The 17,308-nt window shown below is 44.3% G+C and overlaps 1 protein-coding gene across 2 annotated transcripts in view; it reads right to left on the bottom strand.

Annotated features, from left to right (window-relative positions):
• LOC115113054 (KH domain containing, RNA binding, signal transduction associated 2) overlaps window positions 1-17,308 on the bottom strand; it is a 116,139-nt gene that overhangs the window by 46,245 nt on the left and 52,586 nt on the right. For both annotated transcript variants that reach the window (XR_003861070.2, XM_029640260.2), the window contains exon 4: window positions 3,549-3,695. Coding sequence is in view for 1 of the 2 variants with exons in the window: in XM_029640260.2 (XP_029496120.1) it covers window positions 3,549-3,695 (147 nt within the window). In the remaining variant the exon portion in view is untranslated. The remainder of the gene's footprint in view (window positions 1-3,548; window positions 3,696-17,308) is intronic.

The following is a 17,308-nucleotide window of genomic DNA, read 5'->3' on the forward strand; positions in this document are numbered from 1 at the left end:
AATATCTCCAATCCAAAATTAAATCTACAATCAGCTTCCTATTTTGCAACAAAGCATCCTTCACTCATGCTGCCAAACATACCCTCGTAAAACTGACTATCCTACCGGTCCTCGACTTCGGCGACGTCATTTACAAAATAGCTTCCAATACTCTACACAGCAAACTGGATACAGTCTATCACAGTGTCATCCGTTTTGTCACCAAAGCCTCTTATACCACCCACCACTGCGACCTGTACGCTCTAGTTGGCTGGCCCTCACTACATATTCGTTACCAGACCCACTGGCTCCAGGTCATCTATAAGTCTATGCTAGGTAAAGATCCGCCATATCTCAGCTCACTGGTCACGATAACAACACCCACCCGTAGCACACGCTCCAGCAGTTATATCTCACTGGTCATCCCCAAAGCCAACACCTCATTTGGCCGCCTTCCTTTCAGTTCTCTGCTGCCAATGACTGAATTGCAAAAATCACTGAAGCTGGAGACTTATATTTCCCTCACTAACTTTAAACATCAGCTATCTGAGCAGCTAACAGATCGCAGCAGCTGTACATAGCCCTTCTGTAAATAGCCCACCCAATCTACCGACCTCATCCCCATATTGTTTTTATTTACTTTTCTGCTCTTTTGCAAACCAATATTTCTACTTGCACATCATCATCTGCTCATCTATCACTCCAGTGTTAATTTGCTAAACTGTAATTACTTCGCTACTATGGCCTATTTATTGCCTTACCTCCTCACGCCATTTGCACACACTGTATATAGACATTTATTTTATTCTATTGGGTTATTGGCTTGTTTATTCCACGTGTAACTCTGTATTGTTGTTTGTGTCACACTGCTTGGCTTTATCTTAGCCAGGTCGCAGTTGTGAATGAGAACAGGTTCTCAACTAGCTTACCTGGTTAAATAAAGGTGAAATAAAATCAAATGAATAAAAAATACAGTGTATTCGGAAAGTGTTCAGACCCCTTGACCTCTTCCACATTTTGTTAAGTTTCAGCCTTATTCTGAAATGTATTACATTTTTTATTCTCCCATTCCTCTCTGTAGATCCTCTCAAGCTCTGTCAGGTTTGCTGGGGAGCGTTGCTGCACAGCTTTTTTCAGGTCTCTCCAGAGATGTTTGATCGGGTTCAAGTCTGGGCTCTAGCTGGGCCACTCAGGGACATTCAGTGACTTGTCCCGAAGTGTCTGCTGCATTGTTTTGGGTGTGTACTTAGGGTCATTGGAAGGTCATTGGAAGGTGAACCTTCGCCCCAGTCTGAGGTCCTAAGCGCTCTGGAGCAGGTTTTCATCAAGGATCTCTCTATATTTTGCTCCATTCATCTTTGCCTCGATCCTGACTAGTCTCCCAATCCCTGCCGCTGAAAAACATCCCCACAGCATGATGTTGCCACCACCATGCGTCACCGTAGGGATGGTGCAAGGTTTCCTTCAGACCTGACGCTTGGCATTCAGGCCAAAGTCTTCATCTTAGTTTCATCAGACCAGAGAATCTTGTTTCTCATGATTTAAGAGTCTTTAGGTGCCTTTTGGCAAACTCCAAGTGGGCTGTCATGTGCCTTTTCCTGAGGAGGGGCTTCTGTCTAGCAACTCTACCATAACGGCTTGATTGGTGGAGGGCTACAGAGATGGTTGTCCTGGAAGTTTCTTCCATCTCCACAGAGGAACTCGGGTTCTTGGTCACCTCCCTGACCAGGTGGAAGAAACTTCCAGAAGGACAACCATCTCTGTAGCCCTCCACCGATTGCTCAGTTTGGCCGGGCGGCCAGCTCTAGGAAGAGTCTTGGTGGTTCATAACTTCTTCCATTTAAGAATGATGGAGGCCACTGTGTTCTTGGGGACCTTCAATGCTGCAGACATTTTTTGGTACCCTTCCGCAGATCTGTGTCTCGACACAATCCTGTCAATTCCTTCGACCTCATGGCTTGGTTTTTGCTCTGACATGCATTGTCAACTGTAAGACTTTATATAGACAGGTATGTGCCTTTCCAAATCAAGTCCAATCAATTGAATTTACCAACAGGTGGACTCCAATCAAGTTGTAGAAACATCTCAAGGATGATCAATGGAAACAGGATGCACCTGAGCTCAATATCGAGTCTCATAACCAAGAGTCATAATACTTATGTAAATCAGGTATTTCTGTTTTTTATTTTTCATACATTTGGAAACATTTCTCAAAACTTGTTTTTGCTTTGTCATTATGTGGTATTGTGTGGAGATTGATGAGGAAGGCTGTAACATGACAAAATGTGGAAAAACTCAAGGGATCTGAATACTTTCTGAATGCACTGTACCTAATGAATGGTCTTTTCACAAATGTCACCTGCCCCTTTTAGGGAAAACCCTCTGAACCAGATTACACATTGTCTGACTATCATGGCATTTTGTTTGCTTGCAAGGCGAGTTTTGGAAGAAGTCCATTGATTCTAAACTGAGAGATGAATATAGAGACTAACAGGATCTCATGCTTTGGTAGGCTGTAGTGGGTGGGCATGCCAAGGAAAATGCCAAGCGTTGGATTGGCTACTTTGGTCCTCCTCCATACTTAATTTGAAAGAAAGATAAATACTTCAAACAAAATATCATCCTCCTCCAACTCAGTTGCATTTAGGTGAAATTATCATCAGGCTCTGGAAATGAGTCTCCATGAAATGAGGCAAACGGCATGGCGGGGAAAAACGAATCCCAAAAGTAGAAGTACATTCAAACCTTACCAACGCAATAATACTTGAGGGGTACACACAGGTGTCCTTCTACTTGACATTCTAGTCTGGTGGCGACTATGAACAAAGTGGAGATATTAAATATATATTGTCTGGACTGCGCTGGGGGGTACAATGACCTGATCAGTGCAGCTGCCGAAGCTGAAGCATACCGCTGGCCCTCCAACAAAGCTAAGATTCTGTAATGTAAACCCCAAGGAAAAGAGGGGAAGCACAAGAAATGCCATAAGGAAACTCTCATCCAGCCTTTCTACCAGAGGGATTGGCAGACACTGCAAAGATATATTAATATTTACAGCCTCAGCTGAGCATGCCTACACAGTACGCACATTAATTACGGTTAACTGCTGTAGGCTCAAAGTCGGCAGAGCCTTGCAAGTGGCTCCATACTGAACTTGTTAATTGTGGAATAAATTAACTAACTTGTTAGCTAGATGGGAACGGGTGGAGGGAGGTGGGGGGGGGACAGAACAAAGGGAAGCTTTTTTATGTTGTAATATAAAAAACATTACTATAGCTACCTGCCAGAAAATATAGCAAGTTATGTGAAAAAACTACTTCATTTTCATTGTTGAGATATTTCATTTGGGGTTGTGCCAAAACTTGTCAATGTCCAACATCCAACCTCAGTCTGTCTGGAGCTGTTTTAATCACTTTCTTAGCCCTGTAAACGTTCAATTACATCTGAGAGTGCAAAAAAGCCCCAGTAGAGGAATCCACAAGAGCAGAAGTGCACAGACCCATCTGAATGTACAACTCACAATTACCCTGGAGGAATTTGAGTAAATGAAATGGTTTAAACAAACTTACTGGAACTAGGAATTTCTTAATCTCCTCCAAGGCATGGCTCATGCGGGAATAGGCCTCTCCAGGTGGAGCGAAGACTTCAATTAAAACATGGAGATCGTTACTCAAATGGGCATACTTGGCCTCTCCACTTTTCCTCAACTCTTCTTCCTGAGGAAAAAAATTGAACAAAAAAAATCAGGTCAAATATTATTGTGGGGTCTGAAAGGAGAAAGTGAAAGCGATAATTACAAATAGTACAGTGGGTATGATGGAGATATCAAGTGAAGCATGTGGGGTTTACAAGAATCATTTGTAGCCCACAGCTGCCTGTTGATAAATTCAATCTCATCAGCATGTTTGCATTGACTTCCTCCCTCAAGCATTTGGGAGGTTGGGAGGGAGATATCCCTGTTGCATGCCAGCCAGCCTATCAGACTGCATCCACCCACTGGGATTTACACCATGAAGCTGTGGCTGAATCATATTGCTGGTTTTGGTTTACATTATAAATAAGATACTACAAATTTGAATGATGTGTGAACCATATTTGTGGTCTTCATTGACATACAGGGGTTGCATCCTAACTTGGAATGTATGTATTAGTGTGTGACTAACTGTGATGTTAATCAATCATTACGCAACAATGCAAACACACCAGGTAGGATTCTGGTTTATGAAGATATGACCATCAAAAATGTGAGCTAAACCTCCTCACAGTGTGGTTGACAAAGCATTTGGACATTTAGTAGTGTGTTATATTGAATTTGTGAATGACTAAGAGATCCTATCTTCATCAGACAAACTACACTACCTCCCACTCTGAAGGACCAGTCACCATTCCAAAGTGTCCTGATTGCTGAAGGTCGCCACTACAAACTGTTCTTCAGAAAGCCGGTAATTACTTCAGCCAGCATTACCTTCTTATGTTGATTACCTTGGGCTCTGGCACACATTCAAAGACTGGAGGTGCTTTGATGTGGGAATTCTCCCTGATGCTTGATCAGTGGTGTGGTGCACTCCCTCATCACATCAGCCCTCTTGTCCATTTCTTAATAAACACTTCTTGATTCCCAGAGCGTACAACATGACAGGCTATGATGACCTAAGAATATGTTGTATAGATAACCTCATTTGGTTCCAAGGTGAAAGAGGCACTTGAGCAAATGTATTCTTGAAACCCATAGCTACCCTAAAGGGAGGCAACCTAATGGTGTCGGTCTAAACATTCGCAAATTGCCAGAGTTTTTTAAGGATACATTTGTCTTCAAAATAATCCCGAGTGGCGCAGCAGTCTAAGGCACTGCATCGCAGTGCTTGAGGCATCACTACAGACCCGGGTTCGATCCCAGGCTGTGTCGTGACTGAGAATCCCATATGGCGGCGCACAATAGTCCGAGTTAGGGGAGGGTTTGGCCAGGGGGGCTTTACTTAGCTCATCGCTCTCTTACGACTCCTTGTGGCTGGCTGGGTGCCTGCAAGCTGACTCGGTCGTCAATTGAATAGTGTTACCACTAACACATTGGTGTGGCTGGCTTCTGGGTTAAGCTGGCGGGTGTTTAAGGAGCGCGGTTTGGCGGGTCATGTTTCAAGGCAAGGCACATGTTTCAAGGCAAGGCACACATCGAAATATGTTAATTAGCCAGAGATTCTTTCCAAACCCAGTTCCAAACCCAAACCACAGCACCCCCCCCCATGACGTGCGGCTCCAGCCGCGCATCGACACCGGTCTCGGGGACGACCCGGAGGGCGAGGCGCAGGGTGATCTGGACGAAAACGGTGGAACTCCTGCAGCATAGATGGGTCCAACACGTCCTCGACCAGAACCCAGCACCTCTCCTCCGGACCGTACCCCTCCCACTCCACGAGATACTGAAGGCCCCTTGCCCGGCGCCTCGAATCCAGTATGGAGCGAACAGAGTACGCCGGGCCCCCCCGATGTCCAGAGGGGGCAGAGGAACCTCCCACACCTCAGGCTCCTGGAGCGGGCCAGCCACCACCAGCCTGAGGAGAGACGCATGGAATGAGGGGTTAATATGGTAATCGGGTGGAAGCTGTAACCTATAACAAACCTTGTTCACTCTCCTCAGGACTTTAAATTGCCCCACAAACCGCGGACCCAGCATCCGGCAGGGCAGGCGGAGGGGCAGGTTTCGGGTCGAGAGCCAGTGCGAACACCGGGGTCTCACTGCGGTGGCGATCTGCATTAACCTTCTGGCTTGTCATGGCCTGCTGAAGGTGGACACGGACGGCTTCCTATGTCTCCTCCGCGAGCCTGAACCAGTCATCCACCGCGGAACCTTGGTTTGACCCTGATGCCATGGGGCCAGAACCGGCTGGTACCCCAGTACGCACTGGAAGGGAGAGATGTTAGTGGAGGAGTGGTGGAGCGAGTTTTGTGCCATCTCGGCCCAGGGCACGAACTCCTCCCACTCCCTTGGCCGGTCCTGTCAATAGGACCGTACAAACCTACCCATCCTGGTTCACTCTCTCCACCTGCCCATTACTCTTGGGGTGAAAACTTGAAGTAAGGCTGATCGAGACCCCCCAGACGTTCCATGAACGCCTTCCAGACCCTAGACGTGAACTGGAGACCCCGATCAGACACTATATCCTCAGGCACCCCTTAGTGCCGGAAGACGTGTGTAAACAAGGCCTCCGCAGTCTGTAGGGCCGTAGGGAGACCGGGCAGAGGGAGGAGACGACAGGACTTAGAAAAACGATCCACAACGACCAGGATCGCAGTGTTACCCTGTGAGAGTGAAAGATCAGTAAAAAATCCACCAACAGGTGCGACCAAGGCCGCTGTGGAACGGGTAAGGGGTGTAGCTTACCTCTGGGCAGATGCCTAGTAGCCTTACACTGGGCGCACACCGAGCAGGAGGAAACATAAACCCTCACGTCCTTAGCCAAGGTAGGCCACCAGTACCTCCCGCTCAAACAGCGCACTGTCCGACCGATCCCAGGATGACCAGAGGAGGGTGACGTGTGGGCCCAATAGATCAACCGGTCACGGACAGCAGACGGGACGTACAGACGCCCAGTGGGACACTGGACAGGAGCGGGCTCTGCACGTAATGCCTGCTCAATGTTCGTGTCTAGCTCCCCCACTACCGGCGCCAACAAGCAGGTGGCGGGGAGTATGGGAGTGGGATCCATGGGCCGCTCCTCTGTGTCATACAGCCGGGACAATGCGTCTGCGTTCGCGTTTTGGGAGCCTGGTCTGTAAGAAAGGGTAAACACAAAACGGGTGAAAAACATGGCCCACCTTGCCTGACGAGGGTTCAGTCCTCGCTGCCCGGATGTACACCAGATTGCGGTGGTCAGTCCAGATGAGAAAAGGGTGTCTAGCCCCCTCAAGCCAATGTCTCCACACCTTCAAAGCCTTGACGAACCCCAACAACTCCCGGTCCCCCACGTCATAGTTTCGCTCCGCCGGGCTGAGCTTTTTCGAGAAGAAGGCACAGGGGCGGAGTTTTGGTGGCATACCCGAGCGCTAAGAGAGCTCCTATCCCAGCCTCGGACGCGTCCACCTCCACTATGAACGCCGGATGGGCCAGCACGGGAGCCGAGGTAAACAGAGCCCTCAGGTGACTAAAAGCCCTGTCTGCCTCAGCTGTCCACTGCAAGCGCACCAGGCCCCCCTTCAGCAGTGAGGTAATTGGAGCCACTACCTGACCAAAACCCTTGATAGTAGTTGGCAAACTCCTAAGAACCACTGCACCTCCTTTACCGTGGTGGGAGTCTGCCAATTTCGCACGGCTGCAATGCGGTCACTCTCCATCTCCACCCTTGAGGTGGAAATACCCTAGGAAGGAGATGGACTGTTGGAAGAACAGGCATTTCTCAGCCTTGACGTACAGGTCATGCTCCAACAGGCGACCAAGCACTCTGTGCATCAGGAACACATGCTCGGCGCGTGTAGCGGAGTATATCAAAATGTCATCAATATACAGTGGGGAAAAAAGTATTTAGTCAGCCACCAATTGTGCAATTTCTCCCACTTAAAAAGATGAGAGAGGCCTGTAATTTTCATCATAGGTACACTTCAACTATGACAGACAAAATGAGAAAAAAATCCAGGAAATCACATTGTAGGATTTTTAATGAATATATTTGCAAATTATCTGATTCAGACCCCGGTAGTCAATACATGGGTGCAGACCTCCCTCCTTCACAAAAAAGAAACTCGAGGAGGCAGGTGAAGTAAAGGACCGAATGTACCCCTGACGCAGGGATTCGGAAACATATGTTTCCATACCCTCCATCTCCACCTGTGAGAGGGAATACACGTGACTCCTGGGAAGTGTAGAGTCTACCAGGAGATCTATCGCACAATCGCCCCGTCGATGAGGTGGTAATTGAGTCGCCTTCTTTTTGGAGAAGGCAAGAGCCAAATCGGCATATTCAGGGGGAATGCGCACGGTGGAGACCTGGTCTGGACTCTCCACCGTAGTAGCACCAACGGAAACCCCTAAACACCTACCTGAGTCCTCTCGTGACCACCCTGTGAGAGCCCTCTGTGGCCAAGAAACAGTGGGGTCATGACAAGCTAACCAGGGTAGGCCCAGCACCACGGGAAATGCAGGAGAGTCAATAAGGAAGAGACTAATTCACTCCGTATGACCCCCCTGCGTCACCATGCCCAAAGGAGCGGTGACCTCCCTAATCAACCCTGATCCTAATGGTAGACTTTCTAAGGCGTGAACGGGGAAAGGCACATCCACGGGAACGATGGGGATCCCTAAACTATGGGCTAAAGCTCTATCAATAAAATTCCCAGCCGCGTCTGAATCGAAGAGCACCTTATGCTGGGAATGCGGGGAAAAATCAGGGAAAGTGAAAGACACAAACATATGTGCAACAGAGGGCTTTGGGTGCCTGCTGCCTTGATACCTAGAGTGGCCAGGTATAGCTCCAGATGAAGCAGGAACCCCCGGCAGCCTGCAGCCTCTCCGTCGTACTCCTGGGGCAGGTAGAGACGAATCCCACTGGAACCAGGTGGAAAAGGGGCGCTCAGAGAAGACCCCGGTTGTGCTGGTGGAGGCGCTGGAAGAACTCCCTGTCTCTCCCAGTGGTCCATAGTCCGGACAACGTGGTCCATGGCGGTGCCACGATGGTGAATCATTGCTGCGTGCTCCCGGACGCGCTCCTCCACCCGTATAATCGGGGCACCTGCTCCTGCTGACTCCATAGTTGGGTCAGTGATTCTGTAAGGGTGCTTGCTGGTGGCAGGGAAGTCAGGCGCAGGAGAACGAACTTGGTATAAACGAAGCAGTTTAATAAGTGCTCAAAAACTCTGAAAACCAAAATATACAAAATAAAACAAGTGGGTACAAAACCCGTCGCACACCAGAACATAACTTGCACAATGCTTACAAACAAACAATCACCGACAAGGACAATGAGGGGGAACAGAGGGTTAAATACACAACATGTAATGAATGGGATTGAAACCCGGTGTGATACAAGACAAGACAAAACCAAAGGAAAATGAAAAGAAGATCAGCGATGGCTAGAAGGTCCGAATGCCGCCCGAACAAAGAGAGGGACCAACTTCGGCGGAAGTCGTGACATGTGTCTGAAAACTTTGTTCCCTTTTATGCCAATCTGAATAGCAAAATGCTCTGTTGTTTTAAAAGCTGGGCTTGTCTTCCAACATGAATGTAATTTTTTTATTTTTTTATTAGTTCAATATGAGTACAGCAGGTCGTGAGTGCAGCAGAAGTTGAAGATAGTTGAAGGCCATATGAATAGGTCTCATAGATAGCCAATGGCACAAACAAATATGACTGTATGAAATGGATGATTGGTAATCTGATATGCAACATTACAGGAATGTTGCATATCACATTTTATAAATGCTAATTAATAACACTGGTCTACTATCTAGTTAAAGTAATTATGAGAACAGATTAAAGACACCACTTATTAATTACAATTACACACTGATTACAAAATAATCAACTTCCACAAGTTAGTAACAAATCATTAATAATCGATAGATAGGTTATTAGCTGGATTTATGCTACTGTAGAAGAGTGTCATAGCACTGGTATGACAGGTCTGTTAAAAAGCACACTGACAATAAACGTTAAGGAAAACACAGAGTCAAAGTATATCTGAGAACTGTTCAAATCATATTGCATTTGGAAGTTCTCCTCTGACAGCCAGGGACTTTATTGATCACAAAAAGACACAGGTCTCTGGCGTGTTTCTGAGGAATACAGAGAAATACAACGATGCTGCCTGCTGTACTGTACTGTATAGAAACACATATCAAAGGAGTGAAAACCACTTCACCCTGACACTTTTACTTAGTTTAATAGAATCTTATGACCCAGTTTCAGCAGAAGTTAGTCAAGTGCCACATGCCAAAGATCCCTTTATTTCAGGATTCCCAACTGCCACTGAGGTTGTTCTCATTAATATGACAGAACATCGTGTGACTACTTGTATGCAGGACTAGTTATGAAACCCTGGAATCACTGCCCTACACAATACTCGATAGCTTCAGTAGAGTTGAAATGCATTAAAATCTGAATACCGTTGCTTATCTTGGGAAACAAGAAAATAAAATGCATAAACCAGAATGATCAACTAAACAATTATTTGATATCGTAATAAGATTATTTGCATTTGTTCCTTCATTAAAGAAAATGGCTGTCCATCCCAATGAAAGTATTCACACCACTTTACTTTTTGTGGGATTAAAACTGATTTAATTGTCATTACATTTGTAAAAAAAAATTTTTTTAAAAACACTAGATAAGTATTCAATACATGTTTGAATCGCCTTTGGCAGAGAATACAGCTATGAGTCTTTCTGGGTAAATCTTATTTGTTTATTTATTTCTACCCCTTTTTCTCCCAAATTTCATGGTATCCAATTGGTAGTTACAGTCTTGTCTCATCGCTGCAACTCCCGTACGGACTCGGGAGAGGTGACGGTCAAGAGCCGTGCATCCTCCGAAACACAACCCAACCAAGCCAGCAGCTTCAATAAAGAGTACCCGCAAAAGGGTTTTCTAATGATCAATTAGCCTTTTAAAATTATAAACTTGGATTTGTAATGAACATGATGGGAGACAGAGAGCTGGTTTCAAGCACAGGGCACAGCAGGTGTTTATTGCAAAGGACCACAGGAGGAGGTATGTAGCTGAGTCCAGGGGCAGGCAGAAGGTCATGCACAGGGGGTCCAAAAGGGCAACAGTACAGGCAGTGAAAAGGCTAGTAAAGTAGTCCGGGAGATCAGGCAATAGGTAGATAACAGGAGATAACAGGAAATCCGAAATCCGAGGCTAAAGTACAGGCAGGGAATAGGCAAAAGGTGTCTTTAGTGAGGCAGGCAAAAACTATCATACACGGGAGGAGTAAATCACGGGAAACCCAGCGCTCAGACAGACGTGTCACAAAACAAACAATACCTCACAGTGAAGGGGTGCAAAGAACTGAACTAAATAGTGTGGGATAATGACATACAGGTGTGTGAACAGGTGATTAGAATTCAGATGATTGGGATCTGGAGAGTGAGCTGCGTTCAGGGGATCTAAAGTGTTTGAGGGTGTGAGTTGGAAGCAGGCGTTACAGGATTAGCTAACACAACGTGCCATTGGAACACAGGAGTGATGGTTGCTGATAATGGGCCTCTATATGCCTATGTAGATATTCCATAAATATCAGCCATTTCCAGCTACAATAGTCAATTACAACATTAACAATGTCTGCACTGTATTTCTGGTCAATTTGATGTTATTTTAATGGCCAAAAAATGTTGTTGTTGTGCACTCTACTCAAGCAATAGCATGGCAATTTTTCACTGTAATAGCTACTGTAAATTGGACAGTACAGTTAGATGAACAATACTGTTTTCTGCCCATATAAAGCATGTCTATGTCCTGGAAAGTTTGCTGTTACTTACAACGTCATTCTAGTTACATTAGCACATGTTAGCAACAACCGTCCCCGTATAGGGACACTGATCCTGTTGATCCTTAAGAGTTTTTAACATTAGTCATCTAAAAATATATATTTTAAGGAATATGTTTTAATATATTTTTCCATGTTTTATTTGTATGTTTAGCGCACACTATATAATTTAAAAGTATGCATTTAGGTGTCTGTAATGGAATAAATGTGGCAAAAACTAATCTAGGCATTTATGTCCCCACTAAGACAAAAAAATTACTTTTGTCCTTGAAACATTTAATTTAAATACTGCAGAATTCCATTAATCCCTATGGAGGACTGCTCCTACTGGGGAGTGCCAATATGGCCGAGCGATGGCTTCAAAGCCTCTCAATAGCCAATTCATAGCATCAACAATCCAGGGTTTGTATGCATCATTGGTCCCACCACTACAAACATTCCTTAAACACTAAATGGGAGAGAGGAGTTTACTGGAAAGTATGACATGGAGGAAAAGTAGTAAGACTTCATACATACATATAACATGTGGGCTGACAGCTGACCTCTAAATATCTATGCTACACGCATCCAATGCATAGCAAATGAGTCAGCCTCGGAGAGTAGCGTTTGAAAATGCTTCCCTAAGACTTTAAGCATCAATTATGCAGCTTGTGTGGAATGAAAAATTGCTTTCATTGCAGAATATTCCTCGAAAATCAAACAAGACACCCTAGAATCCCCTGCCTTGTAGTCATCATTATTATTAGCATAAAGTCTAAAAAGGTGTTTGTGAGACTGCCCGTAGGTTATGATACAGTAGGCTACAGTAGAAAGGGCATGACATGTTTTTATTCCCTCCCTGTAGAATAAGCATAGGAATGTCTCATGTTACCAGAGAAGTACTAGAAATAGAGCTAGATACTGAAGAGACCTATAGTATCACAGCAGTAAGTGGTATTTACACCCAGAAAAAAAAACAAGAGAGCAGAAGATATCATCATTATGTACTGTATCTGCAGGGTATTGCAGATCTACAATGAATCAATCAAAACAGTGTGCTCATGTTTCTACTTGAGCACTGTTAGATTTACTTTGAATGAGATTGTTGTGTAACATTCAAGAAAGACATTGAAGCTCCTATTTTCAAGTTTTCTGTATCCATTTGAAAATCATTGCTCACTCAGGATACATATTCCGCCAACATAACAACACAGTGGTATCTGTTGAAATCAAAAGAATTTCATGACATTACTCAAACAAGGGTCAGTTGGATTGTCTGAAATCCCCAAGATAAGTGTGGCAGGTAGCCTATCGGTTAGAGCGTTGGGCCAGTAACCGAAAGTTTGAATCCATCAAGCCGACTAGGGGAAAAATCTGTTGCTTTGCCCTTGAGCAAGGCACTTAACCCTAATTGCTCCAGGGTCAATGTCAATCATGGTTGATCCCTGGCTGTGAACCCACACTCCGAGGGTGTCTCAGGGGAATGGAATATTCAGAAAAAATATATATATTTTACACCACACATTTGTACATTTGTGAAACAGGACAAATATAAGCATCACCTATTTGACCTTTGAGATAATTATTTATGCAAATATATGCATGCTCAAATATTCAACCTGAGAATCAGTACACACAAATATGCATGTACCACCTGAATAATCAAATTAGATATGAAATACAAATGTCTGTGAAGTTCTGTTGCGGAGCTGAACCAACATGTTTATACACACGGACTGATGAGGGTGGAGATGTTATGCCTTGATGTCTTAAGGATGTTTTTCACAATCTACTCTTGGCACGTCATCAGCGCAGATGGGATTCAGGAGAGATGTCAAACTGCGCAGTAGGAAGGCAAGAAGCATCATCTCCTTTGAATACATAAATCAGTGTTCAAATGGAGGCTAAAGAATAGTAAACATTGTGCATGTTGACTTTTTAGGGTGACCTACAGCATGGCAAGTGTTCCTGAGCCACGAAAAAACACCAGAACAAGTGTGTTGATTTGATTGTAGTCAATACAATGGATCAAGTCCAATATAATATTCAGGGTATTCATACACCATCTTATTGTCACAGTTGAGGTTGAGGTGAAAAATAATGATGTCACAAGGATGTTTACTTTGCAATATGAGCATATGAGCTTTTCGCAATCCCATTCACCCATTTATATTCATGCTCATTTCATATAAAGTCAATTGTAAATGTGTCTGCAATTTATTGCAATGTTGTGCTCATAAAGAAGGGACATTTGATTTGGTTCCACAAAGAGCAAATCATTTTTACTCTAAGGCATCCTCATTGCCTTGCTACACTGTCAATTGTTCACCACTGAAAATAGTCATTGGAGGTGTATTGTTTGTAGGCATGTTTACTGTGTATATCCATGGTAATACAGTAAGGTTGTCTACACAAGATGTAAGATAAGGTGAAATGTAACAAATATAGAAGATAACTTCATGAGATGCTGGTACTGTATGTCACAAATAATGGACAATCTAAACGATGGCTGAAAAAGCAACCTCTCATAAAATGCATTGACTATTGTAAATTCTCTAAATACCAAATGTATAAAGGGAACAACATTCACTAAATGTAGAACATTTTAGAGGTTCAATACTGGGTAGAAAGAAAGTATTGCCCAATCTGACCTCATTAAAACCCTAACGATGCTGGTACTAAGACCGTACTCAACGAGCTGTATATGGCCATAAGCAAACAAGAAAATGCTCATCCAAAGGCGGCGCTCCTAGTCCCCTCAAAACTTTAAATCCGTTTTACCTCATTTCTACCATATGCAACCAGAGGGGGAAAAAAACTCTACACCACCTTTCCTCCACACACAGAGACAAGTACAAAGATCTCCATTGCCCTCCATTTTTTAAAATCTGACCATAATTCTATCCTCCTGATTCCTGCTTACATGCAAAAACTAAAGCAGGAAGTACCAGTGACTCGCTCAATATGGAAGTGGTCAGATGACACAGATGCTAAGCTACAGGACTATTTTGCTAGCACAGACTGGAATATGTTCCGGGATTCATCCGATGGCACTGAGGAGTATACCACATCAGTCACTGAATTCATCAGTAAGGAAATCCCAATATGCCCTCCGACAAACCATCAAACAGGCAAAGCATCAATACAGGACTAAGATTGAATCCTACTACACCGGCTCTGACACTCGTCGGTGGTGGCAGGGCTTGCAAACTATTACAGACTACAAAGGGAAGCCCAGCCGCGAGCTACCCATTTACATGAGCCTACCAGATGAGATAAATTACTTCTATGAGCGCTTTGAGGCAAGCAACACTGAAGCATACATGAGACCACCAGCTGTTGCGGACAACTGTGTGATCACATTCTCTATAGCCGATGTAAGTAAGACCTTTAAATAAGTCAACACGCAAAAGGCCGCAGGGCCAGATGGACTACCAGGACATGCACTGACCAACTGGCAAGTGTCTTCACCGACATTTTCAAGTCTGTAATACCTACATGTTTCAAGCAGACCACCATAGTCCCTGTGCCCAAGAACGCAAAGTAACCTCCCTAAATGACTACCGACCAGTAGCACTCACGTCTGGAGCCATGAATTGCTTTGAAAGGCTGGTAATGGCTGACATCAACACCATCATCCCAGAAACCCTAGATCCACTCCAATTCGCATACTGTCCCAACAGATCCACAGATGACGCCATCTCTGTTGCATTCCACACCACCCTTTCCCACCTGGACAAATGGAACACCTACGTAATAATGCTGTCCATAGTGCCCTCAAAGCTTATCACTAAACTAAGGACTCTGGGACTAAACTCTGCAACTGGATCCTGCACTTCCTTATGGGCCGCCCCCAGGTGGTAAGGGTAGGCAACAACACATCTGCCACGCTGTTCCTCAACACGGGGGTCCCTCAAGGGTGCGTGCTTAGTCCCCTGCTATACTCCCTGTTCACCCACGACTGTGTGGCCAAGCACGGCACCGTCATTAAGTTTGCAGACGACACAATGGTGGTAGGCCTGATCAAAGACTAAACAATGATACGGCATATAGGGAGGAGGTCAGAGACCTGGCAGTGTGGGGCCAGGACAACAACCTCTCCCTCAACGTGATCAAGACAAAGGAGATGATCGTGGACTACAGAAAAAGGAGGGCCGAGCACGCCCCCATTCACATTGACGGGGCTGTAGTAGAGCAGGCGATACTGAGGGTAGTGCGTACAGCCCAGTAATTCGCTGGGGCCAAGCTTCCTGCCATCCAGGACCTCTATACCAGGCGGTGTTAGAGGAAGGTCCTAAAAATTGTCAAAGACTCCATTGTCAAAGACTATTTCCATTGACCCCCCCCTCCCCCCGTTTTTTTACATTGCTGCTACTCTCTGTTGATTATATATGCATAGTCACTTTAACCCTACCTACATATACATATTACCTCAATTACCTCAAATAACGCATCACCGGGGGCAAACTACCTGCCCTCCGGGACACCTACAGCACCCGATGTCACAGGCAGACTAAAAAGATCATCAAAGACAACAACCACCCGAGCAACTGTTTGTTCACCCCGCTATCATCCAGAAGGCGAGGTCAGAACAGGTGCATCAAAGCTGAGACCAAGAGACTGAAAAACAGCTTCTATCTCAAGGCCATTAGACTGTTAAATAGCCATCACTAGGCAGCTTCCACCCAGTTACGTAACACTGCACCTTAGAGGCTGCTGCCCTACATAGATTTGAAATCACTGGCCACTTTAATAATGGAACACTAGTCACTTTAATAATGTTTACATATTTTTGCTTTACTCATCTCATATGTACAGTATATACTGCTTTCTAGTTTGCTGTATTTTAGTCTATGCCACTCCAACATTGCTCATCATGATATTTATATATTCCTTAATATCATTGTTTTACTTTTAGGTTTGTGTGTATTGTGTGTATTGTTGTGAATTGTTAGATATTACTGCACTGTTGGAGCAACAAACACAAGCATTTCGATACACCTGCAATAACATCTGCTAAACATGTATATGTCACCAATAAAATTAGAATTTTTTGATTTTTTAACCTGTACCCCGCACATTGACTTGGTACCGGTACCCCCTGTATATAGCCTCATTAATGTTATATTATTTTACTTTTTTTAAACTTTAGTTAATTTAGTAAATATTTTCTTAACTCTTCCTTTTTCTTAAAACTGCATTATTGGTTAAGGGTTTGTAAGTAAGCATTTCACAGTAAGGTCTAAACTTGTTGTATTCGGCGCACGTGACAAATAACATTTGATTGGATTTGATTTAACAGCAGGCTGAATTAAAGTGTTTACTGTGTGAGGTGTTAGAGAACATATTTGTCCCTTACCATCACTGAGGTTGTACTGCAGGTCTTTTATCATCCTGTATAGATGTGTGTATTAATGTGTCCAGGTCGAACAATAGCTGTATAATTCTATACAGCAGCACTAGGACCTACTGAAGCTCCTGTAATGACCTGAGCTACTTGGACCACCAGCCCTTTGTTCTCTGGGCCAGTGTTGATCCTCAGATAAGGCTGGTTTCAGGGGACCACGAGTCACTGAGAATGAATAGCCTGGCTGAGAAGCAAAATGCTATCTATACTTAAAACCCTATTACATTTATCTTGGCTATAGTAGTGCTAACATAAGGATATTGTGGCACATCCCTAAACCTCTTTTAGCTTACATTAATCTTTTTTTGTATTTGAATGCATTTCAGTTGGACTTTTCACAGAAATATTTTGTGCTATCAATCTATCACTTGTCACAATACATGTATATGTAATGAATGTCATTGTACATAATTCAACATATGCATAATTCAACATATGCATAATTCAAATAATTTGAGAGATGTTTGTT

Source organism: Oncorhynchus nerka, linkage group LG28 (genome assembly GCF_034236695.1).
Source record: "Oncorhynchus nerka isolate Pitt River linkage group LG28, Oner_Uvic_2.0, whole genome shotgun sequence".
In the NCBI taxonomy this organism is placed as follows: Eukaryota; Metazoa; Chordata; class Actinopteri; order Salmoniformes; family Salmonidae; genus Oncorhynchus; species Oncorhynchus nerka.